This window comes from Equus quagga, chromosome 1 (assembly GCF_021613505.1).
Source record: "Equus quagga isolate Etosha38 chromosome 1, UCLA_HA_Equagga_1.0, whole genome shotgun sequence".
NCBI classification, from domain to species: Eukaryota; Metazoa; Chordata; class Mammalia; order Perissodactyla; family Equidae; genus Equus; species Equus quagga.
In genome coordinates, this window is record NC_060267.1 from 162,289,910 (window position 1) to 162,309,914 (window position 20,005).

Sequence of the window (20,005 nt, forward strand, 5' to 3'; positions counted from 1 at the left end):
TTTACTTAAGAGAAAAATATTTTTGCATATCATGAACACTGCCATCTGTGTACATTTTGTGAAAGAATGCCTTCTTCACTATTGCTGCGATCTTATTTATTTATATATTTTTTACCATTTTAATTCGTAAGAACAGAGTCATGAAAGGAAAACGGTTAATACGTTAATGCTTTTCACGGTGGCTCGTGAGAAAGCAGTACACCTTAAATTGTCTTCCCAAGCGCATCAGAGCAGGAAGGTAGAAGTAACATGAAAAAATAGCCACCACAGGCAGCTGATGTATAATTCATGCATCGATACAGCAGATGTGTTGTATAAAGTAATTAACTAATCGGAACAATCAGGAGACCGAGAGCAATCTCCAGATGCATCTGTTTGATGCGCAAAATGAAATCTGTCTGTCTTAAAGGAATGTTCTGCAGCGGGATGCAATCTTGTAATAATCCCCTTTCTAATCTATGTCTCAAATAGTTGCCCCAAACTAGAAGACTTGCCTCCCGAACAATGGTCGCACACCACAGTAAGGAATGCTCTGAAGGACTTACTGAAAGATATGAATCAGAGTTCGTTGGCCAAGGAGTGCCCCCTTTCACAGGTACTTAGCATAGCATGTAATAAATAATAAGACAACATGGGCAGCCCTGATTTGAGGTTTGATGGGGCTCCATAGTTTACAGCAACTGGTATCTGAAGCAAGAACCTGCCAAAAATGCAAAGTGACTTGACCACTGGTGACTTTTAAAAATATGCCTGATTCATTCTGAACAGAGCCCTTACACTTTTTCTCCCTTGGGGAAAAGAGCGAAGGAAAAACAGCTCAGCAGAAGACTACACCAGCTTTTTTTTAGATTTCTCTTCCAAGTGCTCTGAGCATGGAAGCTCTGTTCTCATTACTGCCCTTATTTAAGAAGGTGTTCAAGGTGGTAAGACTTCCCAGAACCTTCGGTCATGTGAATGGCAGTGTAAGCGTTAACATGCAAAACTTCACCATGCTACCTGAAGAAAATAAGAGGACAGTTTTTGGATACTTTGTTCATTACCAAAAAAAAGAAGAGAAAGCATTTAGTAAAAATAATTATAAAAATAAGGAGTCTCTTCCTGGTAATTAAAAGTTGAATAGTTATTGTTTGTCAGGATTTTGTCAGCAGTTTCGTGGCATTTGTTTACCGTTTTGTTTTGTTTTGTTTTTTAGTGGAATCTTAATTTTTCCTCCTAGATGCCTGTCATACTATTAGGGGTTTTTGAAATGAGGCAAAGATTTATTATTATTGTACTTGATTTTTTAGAATGAATTTTGGTGGAGGGTAACTAAAACTAGATAGAGACTGCTTCTGCTTTTACATTTAAAACCAAATGTCATTGTTGATAATGCTCAGCTGATTTCACATAAAAAAGAAAGGGTGCTGGGAACCTGGGCCTGCTTGTGTGGTCACTGCATAAAGGTGTTATGTTGCCATCCCTCAGTGCCCAAACCCAGTGTACAGTCATTCCATCATCTAGGATAATTGAAGCGCTGGTCTACCTTGATTTTTACTAAATTTTCTGTTTTTCTTTTAATTCAAGTTTAAAATGTAATCATGAATGTTAGTCTGTCAGTCATTTGAACTTGAACCGTATTAACTCTGCTGTGAACATTTGTACAACTGAGGTATTCTCAAAATGTATTTCTAATATGATGCTCGTGAAGATACTGGGTACCTTTGGAAGGAAGCTCATGGTCTTTGTGCTACTGTTTCGTGGGAACTTCGTGCGTTTCAGGTTTGCTGCATTTCAACCCATCAGCTTTGCTTTGATATTTGTTAGCAATTATAGGAATGAAGCATAAAGTTGATAATTAATGATGGCTTTCTGTATTCATTTAAGGTAAGCTATAGCTGCAAGTACAATATTCTCTGTATTGTTGAGTGTCCATTTCTTGAAATTCAGAGCAGACTTTTTATTTTAGCTTATCTTCTTCTATCCTCCCTCTTTCACTTTTGGAGTAAGGAGAATGTGAATTTATAACCATTGAATACAAGTAATTTAAATTAATTAAACACAGTTAAATCAATAGGATGATATAATGAAGCAGGTGACTCTTACCTCTGGGACTTTGGGTTTTGCACACAACTCCAGATAATATGTCAGTTGGTTACTAGCATTTGAAAATTTGAAATGTCCTAGAAAAAAAATATATACATATTTCTTTTTATTTTACTCAGAATTAAAATATTTATAAACATACAGTATAGGAATCTCATGCATCTTCATGTTACTAAATGCCTCATTGATTTTGGAAGTAAATTCAGGCAAAGATTTAAGGCATCTACTGTGAGCTGGAGAAGAGGATGCTTGTACAAGTATTTATTGATACAGGCAGTGAGAAATAATTGTTAAATGACATCAACATTCAGCCAATAACCTCCACCTCACTGTAGCTTATAAATATAATTGTGAATTTACTTAATGTTATCATGGGAAATGAATTGAATACAGACAATTATAACGTTAAACAGAATGACAAAATGAAATTCGGGACGTGGTTTTGGAGTCATACGTTGGTGAATTTCTGTAGAGAGGCCTTCAGAAGAACACGTGGCCGTAGGTAGCTGGAGACAGCGCTGTAATCATTAAGTGGTGAAACTAGGCTGTAACTGCACCATCGGTTGTAATCAGAATCTTCCTTTCTTTAAAAAAATTTTTTGAAAAAATTATGCATAGTTTAGCTGTGGCAGCAAATATTTGAAATTAATTTAATATTTAATATTATGAAAAAAATGCAACCTGTTCTTTAAATGGAGTTATTTTATATTCTGCTGCATCATCTTCTCTTTCCTTCTCTAGAATGAATCCATGAATCTGATACTCAATTCAGAATGTTTTAATTATGAACTATTTTTCATTTGCTTCTTTCTTAAAAGAAATGCAGGCACTCTAAGGCCTAAGCCCAAAATACATGCTGAGCTTAGTAAAACTACTCTTTCTTTCCTCTTTGGTGAGAATTGGTGACGAAGATGCTATGGTGAAAAATGCCTAGCAAATAAATACTGCCTCAATCTTGTACAAAATGGGACCTAACACCAAGACAAGCTAAGTGTTAAGATTTTGTTTCCCTTCTGCAGAGTTTTGATTCATTCCCTTGAGAACTCTTAACATACAATTCAGCATACCCATTTTGCTGTACATTAAGACGTGGTTTTGTTTAATATGATAAAATACCCCAGTAGTGAGTATGGCTATAGGATCCCTTGATAATATGCTTAGCCGAATATTCACCCTGTAGGCAAGTAGACTCCCTTTATAGAGTAGAGACCGGGGGACCAGGAGCAGGAAGTCACCAGGAATTTGCCTGGGGTGTCTGACAAGTGTCACCTCCAACGCTTTTAGGAGGATTGTCCCACACTTACCAAGCCAGATGTCCAGTTTGGACTTGGAATCTTAGAACTAGATGATGTTATCCTTCCCACACTTTGGACAGGTGAAGGAGCCAGTGTCCCTAGAGGTTAAAGTCGAAATGCTGATTAGTGATGGACCCAAAAGTCCTTTCTCAATGATAAATTTTAAAGTAAGTATAGATTTAAAAATGAATACTTATATTTTGGTACAATAATGTTTTCTTTGATAATATTTGCGAGGTTTTCTCTAGCTGCAGAAATTCTGTAAGTGTGCATGTGGTTTGATTTATAACTCATGCTTTTATTTCTGCTAATGCTTTCCTATCATAAATCTGCCCAAATAGATTGACATCCGTTTATTAAACTTTTTATACCATGTGTTTGTTTATTTTTTGAAACGGTCTAAGACATAAGAAACAGTTAGCTTATTATAGATCTGAAGTTGGGCATTTTGTTGTTACTCTTGCTTTTTTCAGTGGATGTGGTTAGATAAGTTGGGTGTGGTATTCTGACCTGCAGGTAAGGAGGAAACTATAAGTCTGATTTGGGGACAAGAAAGCCTGTGGTCATGAGAACTTTGAAAGTATGGATTTGGGAGGTAAATTGAGATTTTTAAAAAAGTAAACATTTTGATTTACAATAAGACGTTTCATTTTGATTTTCATTTTCCCTAAAGTTTTAGAAATTAAACTTAAACACTGGATAAATATATATACATTTGATACAAGGATAGATTGATTTTGTTAAAGGTACCGTAAGTAAAGGGTCAGTTCTTACTTCTATCAGCTTAACATCTTCCTTCTAAAAATGTTTAGGTCAGATATTCCTGAGAGATTTTAATCTGACATGTGCGTTTTTACCAGTCCTTCCCACCACATGCATGCACACATGTGCACACAGTCACACATCACAACTTTCACATTTTTAAGGTACTGGATCATTTTCTGTTGTATTTCTTACCTGGGGAAAAGTAGCTTCAAGCCCAAATCCTACATAAAGTGAGAATTGTCATTTTTATTTTCAAATAGCAAAAGATATGTAGAATTAATTTAAATTTGAACATTTCGTTTAGAAGTAATATTGAGAAAAATGATTTTTTTTTTCCTGACAGCATGTAAGGATCTAATATATGTCAGACTGTTTTGTTAGGTACTGGCAAAACAGATAAACAAAGAAATTGCTCTGCCCCTTTGAAGCTTAGCATTTAACCACGCTGATTCTCTAAAACTTGACAGGCATTTCCAGAGACATTTAATAAACCTCTGTGTTCAGTTGATTTTCAGTCTGTCTTATACATAGCGCTGGAGCAACAGTGTAAAAATCCCTATCAGTTATGCTATATGTATATTTTTTTAACTGTGCTTTGTGTTATTTTTTCATAATTTTTAGACTGAAATGACCTTTCTGAAGTTTTTAATAGACATTAATAATGACATTCTCTCAAGAGACTATCCAGCATCGGTGTTCATATATTTCGTGTGAGACTCTAACCTATGAAATTTATTCACATGTTCACATACTGATTCATCCAAAAATATGTATTGACAGTCTGCTGTGTGCCAGGACCCTATTTCCTGTGTAGTAATAAGGGTGACACATCTTAATAGTTGAAATAATAATAGTTAACTTTCATTTAGTGCTTTTGATGTATCAAGAGCACATCTGTCACGCGAAGGGGGATGGTTTTATATTCCCATCTTCAGTTGAGGAACCTGAGGCATGGAATGTTGTAATGAGCGGCCCTGGTTCCATAGCTGGTAAAAGTAGGGGGCAGGAATTCATCATACCCATAGCTTGTGAGCTTCACCAGGTATCCTTCGTGGTCACGTATATAGATAAAGGACTGTTTTTTTTTTAATGCCTTTGTCAAATTAATTTGATGTGTTTTATGAAATACTTAGAGTTCTCTGAAGTACTGATAACTACTTACAGTTTTCCAATTCTCACTACTGAAATTTTTCTTTAACATATCTGTTTTGTTTTTGTATCTTTGATTTAGTGTTTGGTACATTGACTTGCTCTCAAAGTACCATTGTTTCAGGCCCCTAATTCTGAGAAGGCGATTTAGACCACAGGGCCTGACTTCTGGGATCATCTGGTTTGGGGGAGGTTCCAAAAGATTTGAATGTAACCGCTCTGTGGCAGTCACTTCTCTCCCCACTCCTCTCACATCCCTCAGGATCAGTAGGTATAATTGAGCTAATAGCCCTTTGTTTGGAACCCCAAGACAACGTTAGGCATTTGCATTAGAAACAGTGGGCGGTTGAATCTCTCAGTCTGTTTGAAAGTGCACACCTTAGTCGTCCACTGGCCTGATATGATGGACGAGGCTATAACTGGAAGTTCCATTTAAAAATAGAAAGTTTCCTGTTTGAGATGTACTTGTAGGGTTTTGTACTGGCCCCTTCCTATGATAATATTATAAATCTTGTTGTTAAATATCATGTGTTTTGGGGAAAAGCTCCATGTAGGCTTTTCTTTCCTTTTTTAAATTACGAAACTTTTCCCATTCCTTACCCTCCTGACTGTGGAAATCTGAGGCTATGAATATCTGCTTTGCCAGGCACTGAAGTGCTTGATACTAATTGGATTTTATTACCACTTTCACAATTGTATTAATGGCAAGATCCATAAAGGAAATGGTCAGCCGATCTTATATGAGTAGTTGTGTGAATTGCTAAACTTACATCAAATAATTTTTTCTGCCTCGTGTTTTGAACCAGTTATTACTTTATTCTAGTTCCTCTTTCAACTTAGACAGTGGTATATCTGCTCTGTGTTAAATTATAGTATATGGAATCTACCATAAAAGTATCCTCCAAATTGCAAGTTTTCCTTTTTTAATCTCATATGTCAGGCTCATTTGTAGCCGGTTTAGATACATAAGGATTTCACTGTAGCTTGATGTTAGTTCTCTGTAACCTTTCAGATATATTAATCAAAAAAGCCAAACTTAATAAAGCATCTAGCTTAAAATGGGTTCATCTGAAATATTGTACAGCCACTGTCTTTTCACAATAGTAAAACATAAAAGAGTTTAAGCCGTGCCAATTTAGCGTGCTTAACACTGTGTAAGTACTTCATTTTCACTTAATAGATTTTTACCTATGCTTTGTTTTAGCTCTGAACAGGTTTCCTTTGACCTCAGAATCACTAATGCAAGGAAAATTACCATATCGTGAGATCATTTTCCCTATTTTTTCTGATTTGCAGAATAATAAATCCTGCCAAGGCTTAGGGGGGCACACACGGCCTGAGGGAAAGCCTATTCACTGCTATTTTCTAATTGTCTTTTTAAAAAGTTAACCAAATCATGCTAATTAATCTGATTTCCTTGCTAAAACAGAGCTAGTTTTAGAGTGCTTTTTGAGTGTCTTTTTTCACAATTACTACTTAAATTTCAAGTTGGGCTCTATCTGGATTTGCCTTTTAAATCTGCTTTATTTCATGTCAGATTTGGGCCCCAAACAAACTCATAAACGAACAAATAAAAACCCCTAAATTCAGAATCAGAATCATCAAAACAAAACAGATACACGCACCCAATTTTTCCCTCTTTCATTGGAAACTGCTTGATCATAACGTGCTCTGAGTATAAAAAACATAAGAGAGCCTTTAACATAACAGGAGAGAGCAGCGTCAGCCCGGCTCTGCAGCTCGTTGCCAGTTGAAGTAAGGCACGCTCTGGCTGTTGGGACTTTTAAATCTAGGCTTAAAAGTTATTTGTTCTGTTTAGCATTTTTAAAATGATTCTATTAGGAATTGTTTGTGCTTCAGTTTTAATTTTAACTCATAATGATTGTAAAGCACCCTGGGATGCTTGCATGAAGGGTGCTACAGAAATGTAGAATTGTATTGTGTTTTAATATGCAGTGTTATCATGGGGTGCTAGTTTCCTCATGGACAATTCATAGGTTGCAGAATTCCTCATTGTAGTGAAGGTGGCTGACTTTCATTGTCTTTTTTTCTTTCTCTCATTCTTACTCTAAAACTTTATCCTCCTTAGTCATCATCTTTTTCTTTACTTTCCTCTTTTTAAAGAAGTTTATCTTGTATTGCAGTATTTTCCCATAAAAATGCTAATCTACTTTACTCTGAGGGGTTAAAGATGCAAACCAGGCGATATGTTGAAAGTTGAGAAAGATTAAAGCTTTAATTTCTAGGACTATTTGAGATCACATTCTTATCTAGACAAGACAGGGTACTCATCATTGGGTACCACCCACTGTCCTCGGCTTGTCCCGTTTTGCTGTCAATCCAGCATTTGTTCCCAAGCAGTTCAGAAATGTGGAGCTAACCGAAACAAGTATTAACTTTATGCAGCATCACAAAAGTATTTCCCAGAATGTATTGAAACTCCTGGTTTATGTTAACATAGGACAGAGCTTGATCTCGTTTTCTTTTTATTTCTTAATGGAATTATTTCTTGTAATATATTTCTTCACCAACTTGGTTCTGTCACTTTTTATGTGAGTCTTTGGTGTCATCGCTCTTTGCTATCACTTTAATAAGTAAGCTAGTGGCTTTCCTTACATAGGCATCAAGAATGGAGCCCTGTGAGTTTGGGTGAGTCTCCATGCCTCAATTTCCTCATCTGTAAAGTAGGAAGGGAAGAGTGTCAATTTTCAGGATTGTTAGGACATTTAGAACAGTCCTCAGTTCTAAAGTATGTGATAACTTTAGTTTTTCTAAGAAGTGGGATTGAGAGAGGAAATCACACTTGGTGGGTGCTGTGTGGTCTAAGAGACTTTGCTGCTACATGGAAGATTTTGATTTGGATGCAAGCTTCACTTATGGAAACAACCAAGAGCTTTTCCTTTGTGAAACAGTTAAAGGAATGGGTTATAACTCATTCTCACCTTTAAGGGACACTTTTAGCACCATTCTTAGAGTCATTGTAAAGTTCCGATGTATTCTAAAATGGAAGTGGTGGAGACCCAAATGTGTTTAAGTAAGCACATTTGCAAGTTAAGCAATATGATACTTTAGACTGGACAGTGTGAAAGAAGATAAAGATGCCTCATGGGACTGTCGTCTGGATGTGAGTTTTTCCCAGTATCCTTTCCTTTTACACTCCTCACCCCGACTCCCCACACTCAAGGCTCTGTCCAACCTTTATGCACCCATTGTAGCACTTTCCACATTGTTCTGAAGTTATCTGTGGACTAACTAGGCTCTCAGTGTACACTAATTGACTGCCACAAAGGGTCTAAATTTTATTCATCATCACAATCCTAGATCCTGGCACACAGTAGGATCTCAGGAATATTTGTTAAACTGAAACAGCCTTATACGATTTTCACCATGTTAATTTCATGAACCAATAAACTGTCAGTAATTTTATTAGTAGTAATTTATAGATACTTGTATCTGTGGTATCCTACCTTACAAAATATTTTTCCTATTAGATTTAATTCTGAATTTTTAATTTACCTAACCAAAAGCAAATTACTTCTGAAGTTTTGTCTGAGAAAACTTACTGATATTTGAAGGCGTCCCATATTTTTACTTATATTGTCATATTCTTGAATATATGTTTGTAAGCAGAACAATAGTCTTGGGGAGTATATGGGACCCAGAGATCTGAAAAAATGCTATAAAAGACCTAATTAAATGTCACTATTAAGCACAATCTTTAACACCATATTTTTAGGCACATTTAAAATTTTTCTTCTGTAATCGAACATATATTTCTGTGTGGCTAATACTTTTTATTTTGTCTCAGTTGTGTTATATTTGAGAGCCACACTTTTTTACTATTAGTTCCATTTGTCCATTTCTCATATTTAAAAATAAAGAGGGAAAATTTCAATAACAGAGTCAAATGATTTATACACGAATATGCTGATGCCATGAACATGGAAATGTTAACAGTCAGCACCACCCCTTGTTAGCTCACAAGGTCCATCCCTCAGTAGATGTTCTAAAGACCACATTTGGCATTGGAGACTCTGTTTAGAACTATAAACACAATGTGTAAAAATCAGCTGTATAAAGGTCCAGAATCACCTGAATTTAGAGAGAGCTGCAAGTGTAGATAAGTGTTCAGCCATTCCAGAGTGGGCCTCAGGGACTTGGTTTGTCCACCCTTCTGCATGAGCACCAGCTCAACCTGGAGCACACACCTCCACTGATGGACGGGGCTCATTATTTCATGAAGTACAACCCGTCCAGCACATTTCTACCATTTCACCATAACTCCTAAAGAGGTGATTACCGGTATGTGGCATTTTTCTGAACTATGAAGCATTTTCGTAATGTTGATAGAGATGAGCCAGATTAATTTGATTTTTCTCTATGACGTAATCCAGAGGCAACATTGGTTTATATTTATCTAGTAGACATGGGAAGTCTTGTCTAACAGCTGACAATATCTAATAAAACACATAAATCAAGGACGTGATTTAGCCCTTAGTCTCCTGTGAAATCTTGGATCAGATCTGAGTGAGGTCCACAGACCTGGCAGTGGGCTTCCAAGGCTTTGTGCAGACCCTGAAGTTATGTCACTTTTGGGAGTATCTGTGGGGAGAGCTTTCATAGGTTTCATGAGATTCCCAAAGAGAGTTCTGTACTCCATAAAAAGCTAAAGGCCAGACTGTCTTTTCTCCCTAATTTTTAGGCATTTTGGCTTAAAATCTAATAGTGTTCATGTCAAAAGAGGATATAAAATCTGTGAAGAGTTACAGAGCCTAGTTCTAGTATTTACTTTTGGAAAAATGGATTGTTCAAACTACTTTAGTTCTTTTTTTCACTCTGTGGCTGAAAGTTTTTTACTATGCTCTATTTAGGACCTCTGGAACTTAACACAAATTTGCTATCTTTTTTCTGCTATTTCTAAGCACATATGCTAGAAATTTTAATCTCCATAGAGGATGGGAGATTTCACGACACAGTGCCATCAGAGAAAGTAAGCAAACATTCCCCAAATATGCAAGTTTGTACAGAGTGCTTAAGATTTAGAATCTTAGGACACGATTTTTGCTATAAAACCAAACTCATTGAATTTAGATTTATCTAATGGAAAACTTGTGAAAATTCTATTTGGAGAAGCACAATGTTTAACTTAATAACGATGAGTATATTTTTAATAATCATATTATAAGCAAGATACCAAGGGGCTTTAACCCTCCTAAAATTATTTTTAAAACTGTAGACGGGGATGTTTGCACAGTGAGTGCCTGCGAATGGATTCTGTGTGTGATAACTGAATTTTCTGTAGTCACTGACAGAGACCCTGTAGGACCTCTGTTTGAGAAGACAGAGGGATTTCATCGAATCTTAAAGCTGTTAGGAGGGACCTTGGAGATTGTCTAGTTCAATTCCCTTCATATTTCAGATGAACAAATGTAAGCCTCTATGTGCAGTTAATTTGAAATATTACATACCCTTAGTAATAATACACCTTTTAACAAATGTTTTCCAGTTTAAACTCTTTACTGACATATTCAGTTGGTTGGAGTAAGGTTTCAGTGTGTAGTGAGAAAGAGCTAGATAGGTACTTATACAAAAGGACAGAACAGAGAATCTGGTTAAAAGATATTATGTGGACCTTACATAAAATTACTTATGTGGCAAAGCCATATGAACTGTGAACCCACATTTTCTGTAAAAATTATGAATTGGATATTTAAGTAAGTAATTAAAATTTCTGTGATTTGAAATGATCACATTTTCCTCTTTAGGAAATGTAATAAGAAAATTCGAATTGGATGTGTTCTCTTGGTGCTTCCTTTTGTATTCCTTTGGAGCTCTGTTCTGAGTTTCCACTTTTAGCGCGGTACAAGGGTTACTTTGTGTGAAAATGTCGTTTTCAGGCACTGGGATCGATCAAGATGGCAAGAGCCATAACTATGACAACTGGAGTTTAAGTAAAATTTAGGAGTGACTAGTCTCTTCTCAACAAATTGAGATTCCGAATATGCCCCAGTTGTATCTCCCAAGAGGATAGCTTAGAAAGCAATAGAGGATCCAGAGGGAAAGATTTGGGAAACATAAGCTAACATGCACAAACAGAATGTTACACTTAGAAATCCTGCCATTTGCTTCTCAGAAATTGAAGCCCATTTCCCTTCCTTCCCACCCCCAAATACCAGATGGGGACTACCTGTTAATTTTCAACAAATTCGTTCCATGTCACCATCTCATATGATGCCTTTTAGAGCTTGTTTGTAGTATTTGATATCCTTTGGGACTAAAAGAAAACCCCATTTCCTGAGAATCCCTATTAAAATTGTATTTGAATGTGGAGTTGATTCATTTGATCTGAAATTAAACTTTGACCTTTGAATTTTCCACACACATATAAGACTGCTGTAAAAATTCAGGCCATAGGCAGACAGGACATGAAAAAAGGAGGGAGACATCAGAATGTATGAAGCTGCACTCCTCAAAAAATAAAAATGTAGAAGAATAGAGAGCCAGCAGTTTGACAGATTGTTCAGTAAATGCTCATTTTATTGAAAATTATAAAAAGGTGCTTAATGCCTCTGTGCCATTAATACAATACATAAAAAGGTTACTGTCAAGATTAGTGTTGCAGTCTTGAAAATTAACCGTAGGCCTCTATGCATCACTCTGCATTGACTGAGAAGTTAAAGGTTTCTGTATGTACATTTTGCGTGTGCAGACATTTATTTCAGAAAATAATTATTTTAGACTTTATGCCAAAGACATTAGCAGTGATGTGCTTTCATTTAAAACATGGACATAACAGATATATATTACAGACAAGGTAGGCCATGAAAATCGCCTTATAGAATTAAACCTGTGCAAGATTATTTCCATTACTGTCTCTCTAGAGTATTCCAATTCAAAACATACATTTCTTCCTACAGAAAAAGATATTCAGATTCCTTAGTTGAAATTAATTAGCATTCAGAAACCAGATAGCATGTTTTTGGGTATTCATGAGATCTCTGTTTGAAAAAAATGTTTTTAACTTGTAGAAATGTGTTGCAACACACAGATGGGAAGAAAAAGAAAAAAAAAATCTCTTTAGCAAGCACTGTGTGTAAAAGGAATATTACATTTTGCACGCTCCTGATTGCTCTGTGTAAACAGTTTTTGACATCTGTCTTTATAGTTTTCGAGGAGAGGAAGACTTTGTTAAAAGAATCATTTTTATACAGCAGTCACCATTTTAGTCTTGCTTTACCTGTATTATGAAAGCAGATGGTCTGCATGTCTTTTGAATATTTATAACTATCAAAAACAATCTCTTGCTATTCACCCTTAGGCTTATGAGATGTCAGGACTGTTCTGGTTGAAAAAAATCATCTTGGGTGTTTACAGAAAGAGGATTACATTAAGCTGAAATGACTATACATTTTCCAGTTTAATATTTGTCCATCAGCTGTTTAATCGTATTTAGATAATTGTGTAAATAAGATGGGTAGCCTTTGCCCTCTCTGTTGTTGGAGCCTGAAAGCTTTAAACATGGGTGAACCACCATTTTGGAGATGCTCTTGCTACCTCCTCCCACCTAAGTTAAACCATCCACAAGTCTTTAGTAAGTTTGGATCATGATATCACAGTCCTGTTAAAAAAAAAAAAAAAAATTGTGCACGGAAAGCCAGAATGGAGATCACATGAAATGCTAGGGAGCTGCTGGCTTCCGGGACAGGCTGTTTAGTTTATTAGAGTATATTGTAATATGCAAATATGGTACAGTACTCAATTACCCTTTAAAGATGGCATGGCTTTCTCTTTATTCTCCATGAGAATGAAGAGCTGGGAGGGTATTTTGGAAAACTTTTGGTATAGTGGGGGTTAACTGTTTTTTGACTGGAAGCTGAGCAATCAGAGATAACAGATTTTGCTGTGGTTGGTTGATTTGGCAGAAAAGCATGAACAGTTTTGGTTTAAATGATTGAATAACCTGATTAGCATTGTTTTGGGGTGGGTTTTTTTGTTGTTGTTAAAGGCACAACAAAGCAATTTTAAGGGTAATCAGATCCCTGGCTCTCCCCAGTTGACGAACCTTTTCCCAGAAGGCCTCACCTCTCCCGAATCCTCTTCCTTGGCTACTGAGATGACCAAGGAGAAAAATAAAACTGTCTGCCTTCAGTGTCTAAGTGTGTTATAAATACATACCTCAGTGTGTGTCATATTCTAGCAGAGGTTTGAAAGAATATAATATTTTGAAAAATTGTGTAACCTCAACCAATTCCTTGTGGGTTTTTTGCTGTTTTTTTGATTTTCAAATTTGGAGACCTGCTGTATCTTAGAGCAAAGGTTCAGAATGTTCTAACTGTGTCTAAGTCAGGCTTTAGAAAAATTCCACCCTTACCTTTTCACAATTAGAAAGGTTATAAATAATGTATTTGGCTGAAAAGGAAGCTCAGCCTGTGGCAGATGGTATCATTCTAGAGTACTGGGGTTTCTGTGAAGATGGCATTCTTTCAGATCGGAACTTCAGCAGACTCTCAGAAAGAACCGAGGCTCCTCATAGCGAGTAGACATGTGCTTTATGGATCTTAGAAAAGCTTACAACTTGGCTCCTAGGATGAGAATATTGTGTCACACTGGGGTTATGAGACCCACAGCCAATTTCTGCCGACTTTCAAATTGTATTTCCCGACGCTGAAAGCTGTGGCCTATTCATTGGTCGGTGTCCTGTGTAGCGTTTGAACTTGGCATTTAAACCGACCGAGTTTTGTCAGCCTGATTGTTTTATTCTCTGAACATTGATGTTTTACACAGACCGGCCACTGAATAGGAAAACTTGCAATACGAGTTGTGCCTTTTTCAGAGTGCTTTGGGGAGCTCATATAAATAGACACCGAGAGAAAACTGGAATAACATAACCACCGAGCATTGCGACTTCCGAGACATCTGTGAAAAACCTGGGAAGGGATCTCTTGCAAATTAATGAACGAAGGTTCTTCAAACTATGAGTTCTATCATGACAGCTAAAAGTAATAGATTTAAAAGATTCATGTGACAGTTAAGCTGCCATTACCTTTGACCTTTAAGAACAAAAAAGAGAGGAGGATTTTCTGGTAGCCTACAGTAATGGCTTATTTCAGTGATCTTTTATTGATCACCTGACATGTGCACAGCCCTGTGATGAGTCCAGGCTGCATGGAGATAAGACTCAAGGCTCAGAGCCTAGTAGAAAATAAAGAGCATGACCAGTGCTATAGTGGTGCTCTGTGTGGGATGTCTGGGAAGTCAGGAAAGGCCTCCCAGAAGCGGAGATACCCCTGAAATACATCCTGAGATGAACAGCTGTTACCTAGAGGTGGGAGGGGGCATGGTTCAAACGTCTAAATCACGGAAGTGCTATGTGTCTTCCTGATGTTAGCTACCAGGTGCAGGCCGGCTTCAGAAGATACCACCACATTGGAATATTGCAAGTGGAAATATATTTTTTCCTTGGTGTTTTCCCTTCTTATCACTTGACTCGACTGGTAACTTAATAATTTAATTAGTATATTCTTCGTTCTTTGCAAGAAAATTTGACTTAAAATATATCATTTAAAAATTTTATCTGATATGTTTCTGTTAATTAAAAGCATAGTCTTTCGACTGATCTGAAATGTGATCGTATAATAAAAGCCCAATGAGGAAGAGGAGGCAGAGAGTTGTCATAGTAAAATTAATATCTCTTAAGTCCATCCTTCGTTTGCCCAGCCTCTGTGCTAATTGCATCATATTCATTATTTTATTTATTGTCTGTCGAAGGGTAGATAGCATGTCTCTTCAGGTCATTATTTTTCTAGTGACCTGCCCAGTGCTTGGCACACAGTAGGAGTTCAGTAAATATATACTGAATGAATGAAAGAAAATGCCTTAACATAAGAACGGATTCTCAAAACAGCCCCCTGAGGTGAGTGCTGCTCTCGTTCCCATTTAGCATGGGGAACTGCGATAGAGTAGTCAATTAATTTGATTAAGGTCACACTACCAGTGTGTGACACATCTTGGACTTGAATGCAGATTTAGGTGATTCTGTTTCATCAAATGAACATTTAGTGTATATTTAATAAATGCCAGGCATTTGGACTGGAAAATAATATGGAGCCCCAGACCTGGAGGAACTCACAGCTTTGTGTAATCTTTTTAAACCAATATCTCCTTTTGATTGACATAAGAATCCCAAGCCTCTCTCCTTAAAAACATGGGTCTTGGTCTTCCCACTATATATCCCCACCACCTAGGAAAATATTACCAATTTTGACCCTCAGTTATTTGTATTATCAAAACAATAGGTGTTTCTTTATGATTTTCCAAATTTAGGGTTATAGTAGTGAATCTGATCCTTCAAAAGCTATGTGTGCCACGAGATTCTGAAATCTCACCTGCCCTTGAAACTCACTAGTCTAGTCAGATGCTCTACCTAAGCCTTCAATCGGGATTTTACTACAAGAAAAAAAGAAAACAGAAACCTCTTTCAGTGGCTGCATGAGCAATTTAATTGTAGAGATTACTGTGTGTTGTTCCAATAAAAATAGAGGTGACCCCAAGTTACCTGAGTTATGGAATATTCCCCAGCCCCCTAAAAGCACAGGAAGAGAGAGAATCTAAAAAGTTGCTTTGGTATGTGTCATAACCTGTGGATTAGGCTTTCGATTGGTGTCTTGCTTAGGCTAATATTTACGTTAATCAGAGTTCCCTGAGCACGTACCTCTTGACAGAGTAGAAGGCGCCCAGAAAGTCACTTAAGGACAGAGCCTACCAATGTAGGGTTAAACATGGGCAGAGGGAAGCTTCAATGATCCTGCACATATGGATATTATTTTCCACATATGGATAATATCTGCATAGCACTATTACATATGGGCTCTAGTTTTATAAAAATATTGCAGACTTTTTTTTCAGAAAGTATGTATTCTTCTTCCTTTTTTCCCCCCATATATTTTTTTCATTGTTGTCATACTGAATCACAGTGAATCAAAATGATCTGTTTATGTATCTGTCTTCCTAATAGCTGGTAAACTTCTTGTAGGCAGAGGCTGTGTCTTATCCATCTTTGTGTCCCTAGTATTAGGCACATAGTAGGTATGCAGCAAAGAGCAAATTTCATATATAGAACTATTAGCAACTAAAGTAAACTGGATGTTTGTCAAAAACCTCAGCAAAATATAGATATTCCATATATTTCTGAAAATTAAGACATAAACTGCATCTAAGACTTATATGCACTATTATATTAACATTTAAGCAACTGCCAGAATGTCTAAGTATAAGAGTAATAATTTTTTAAAAATTAACCAAAGTGGAAGAACATCAACTGTCATCCATCTGCAGAATTACCATTATCCATCAGCAATCCCAGTAGTTTTATTAGTGTCTGTCTGTATTGATCCATTATTAGAATAGAGTAAGTGTGATTGAAGCTGACGGATTGTTAACCGGATCAGGTAATCTTAGGGCTCTGGTTTTGGCAACCTTACTAAGTATCTTTTTGTGCTCTGGACCGAGGGAGGCTCTTAGTAAAATTGCAAGCTACTGGATTAATGGCAGAGCATCATGAGCGCATTAAGAGTATCTTTTTAGAGAAAATGTGAAAAGGACTATAAAGTAGAAAGTGTCAAAAAATATCACAGTGCCTCTTAAGAAAGATAGCTACGTTTTACATCAATAATGCAACTCTAGCTTATCCTTCACCAGAAGTTCTTCAAAGATCCCCAAGACTTGGGGCCGGCCCGGTGGCGCAGCGGTTAAGTTCGCACGTTCCGCTTCTCGGTGGCCCGGGGTTCGCTGGTTCGGATCCCGGGTGCGGACATGGCACTGCTTGGCAGCCATGCTGTGGTAGGCGTCCCACGTATAAACTAGAGGAAGATGGGCACCGATGTTAGCTCAGAGCCAGGCTTCCTCAGCAAAAAGAGGAGGACTGGCAGTAGTTAGCTGAGGGCTAATCTTCCTCCAAAAAAAAAAAAAGATCCCCAAGACTTACATATTACAGGAATGTGTGCATGTCACAAACTTAACACTGATAATGGATGTCAGGAGAATCCATAATAACCAAAAGAGCTTTAAATTAAAAGTAGCTTAAAGAAGATAATGATATAAAAATACTTTTGTCCCCAAACTGGCTTTTCTGGTTGTTCACTCCCTCCCAAACACTGCTGCCTTCAGTGAACTATTTCACCACTGACCAGCTGAAGTCTGAGATGTAAGTTCTCATGTTTCCACACCTAGGAGTAGGGGATGGGTTGGGCTGCAAAGTCTAATTATTCCTAAGACTCAGTTGGAAGTTAATTTAGCTGCTACTAGAGAATATGGGTGTTACGGTTAAAAATAACCATGAATTAAGTCACTGAAGTTGCCATAACCAAAATTTGCTGGGAAGAAAACACTTTTCTTTGTTGAAAATGAGTTAAAAAAAATAACTTCTAGTAATACATCAAAATCATTGTCTTTCTTCATTTTTATATGTTAAACTGTCAACTCTCTGTTTCTCAGGCTTTTATTAAAAAGCAGGATGAAGACAAATGACAAAATAGGTCATTTCTTTTCTGTGGTATCCTTGAGAAATTAGTAAGCATGAAAGGCATAGATTTAAAAATTTTTATGGTTAGTTTGAAATTCAGAACTCAAACTTTACTACAGATGAAGCTAGCAATCGCATTGCAGAATATTTTTTTTTCTTCTGATAGAGGATCTCTGTGAATAGTCCATTTTGTCCTTAAATGTGGTCCGTCAACCTTTGAACAGTGTTAATACACCTCCAGTTGAAACCCAAATAATAGGAGTGGAAGGTGTAAGTGGTGTTTCCCAAACGTTAACGTGCACACAGATCCCCTGAGATCTTGGTAAAATGCAGGTGCTGACTGACTAGGTCTGGGGTAGGGCCCAAGATTCTGCATTTCTAATAAGCTTCCAGGTGATGCCAGTATTGCTGGTCCCTGGGCCATACTTTGAGTAACAAAGATGTGGAGTATAGTCACTAAACCTCGAAGTTGCATTTATTTATGAATTGCAGTCCTAAAGTCTTCTTCACATATTTGGATTTGGTGGGATTGGTGAAAGTTTGTCAGCCCAGGAATAGATGACATTGATGGAGGTTCCATAAATACTAGAGCCAAGTCTGTGGATTTGATAGCTTTGTACTGGTCTCAGTGGGCTGTTGCTTTCTACTTAAATAAGCATTTGATGATCTACTTAATGAATTTTCAGAAGTCGAGGCTTTAGGCTAAAGTATGAAACAAAAATGTGTCGGTACTCAGTTGATTTTAAAAAAAATACAGTTTCCACAATTGAAATCATTGCTGTGTTCCATCTTGTGCCGCTATGTATTACAAATGTTTCCCCCCCTTTTCACGCAGAGTATGATTTCTTCCATTGTGAACAGCACTTACTATGCAAATGTCTCAGCAGCAAAATGTCAAGAATTTGGAAGGTGGTACAAACATTTCAAGAAGACAAAAGATATGATGGGTAAGCAAAAAACCTTTGCAGCGGTGGCTACATACCATTACGTGTCATTTGGGGGTTTATCAAAGTCACATCTAAAGCCAGGTCTTTTGATTGCCCAATTAGAGATCAATTTAGAATGTTTCCTTGAGGGTGGGGAGTGGGTATGAGTATAATGAGATAATTAAATTCAATAAATGTTTGTGTTTAAATCAGCCAAACTGACTTGGTTGTCAGACGTGCAGGAAATCGAGGCGTGAGGAGGGGAGCTGTCATTTTTTAACATCTCAGTGAAGCCCTAACCAGGCCTTGAATAACTAATATTAGCTGCGATTTCTCTCAGAGATAAATCATGCTTTTATGTTTTTTGTTTTTGTTTGAGAGAGAGAGAAATTGCCTGTTTTTGCACACAATTTTTCAGGAAATTAAATTGTATTTATAGTTTCCACAATTGAGATCAAGTGATTTTTATAGCTCTAATCGTCAGCCCCCTTAGATATGTACTTTGGTGAGCGTAGTCCTTTACCATCCATACCAGAAAAATCATTGCATCATTTCTAAACTTTTAATTCCAATATAGCATCCTATCTTAACACGTTGGTAACTTTAGGTCAATATTTGTTACACAGGAAATACATTAAAATTATCTGCAGTGTACAATGACAGATAAAAGTTGTGTGTTGTACCTAAGCATTTAGATTATGACTTTTTCTCCCTACTGAGTTTGTTAGTGTTCACAAAAGCAAACAGTGTGATTAAGGTTAATGTTTTAATTTCTATTAATGTTTTCTTTCACATACTTATACCTTCCAAATATATTTTAAAATAATATAGGAATGGGGGGTTTAATATGCATAGAATTATGCCCTGTTTTAATTCTATTTCTGTTTACTTCTGTTACCTTCATTTAATAACAACAATAATAACTTTTCCTAAAGATTTTAAGAGACAAGAGAACGTGAATTTTGAGCATGTTTTAGCTTTTAATATTTGAAGAAAAACCATCCATCTACCAAAACAGATTCGTTGCCTTTTATAGCTTAGAGCTGTAATGAAGACAATGCATCATTTTTGGAATAATTGCTTGAATTACTATTCCCTGTGAATGGCCCACTTGGGCTGATTTCACTAGTAGAAATGAAAGGTTTCCTCCCCAATTCTTAGTTATATTTTGCATATATCAGTGATTATAGCAATATGATAAGTTCCTCTAAATATAAAACCTGAATATCTAACGAAAAGATAAATGATGATTAAAATCAAGCCGGAGT

At 36.7% G+C, this 20,005-nt stretch overlaps 1 protein-coding gene across 4 annotated transcripts in view; it reads left to right on the plus strand.

The window, feature by feature from the left end:
• The window catches only part of SATB1 (SATB homeobox 1), a 96,039-nt gene that overhangs the window by 29,232 nt on the left and 46,802 nt on the right, over positions 1-20,005 (plus strand). For all 4 annotated transcript variants that reach the window (XM_046638736.1, XM_046638724.1, XM_046638743.1 and 1 more), the window contains exons 5-6: positions 472-595; positions 18,647-18,758. In XM_046638736.1, coding sequence (XP_046494692.1) covers positions 472-595; positions 18,647-18,758 — 236 coding nt within the window. The remainder of the gene's footprint in view (positions 1-471; positions 596-18,646; positions 18,759-20,005) is intronic.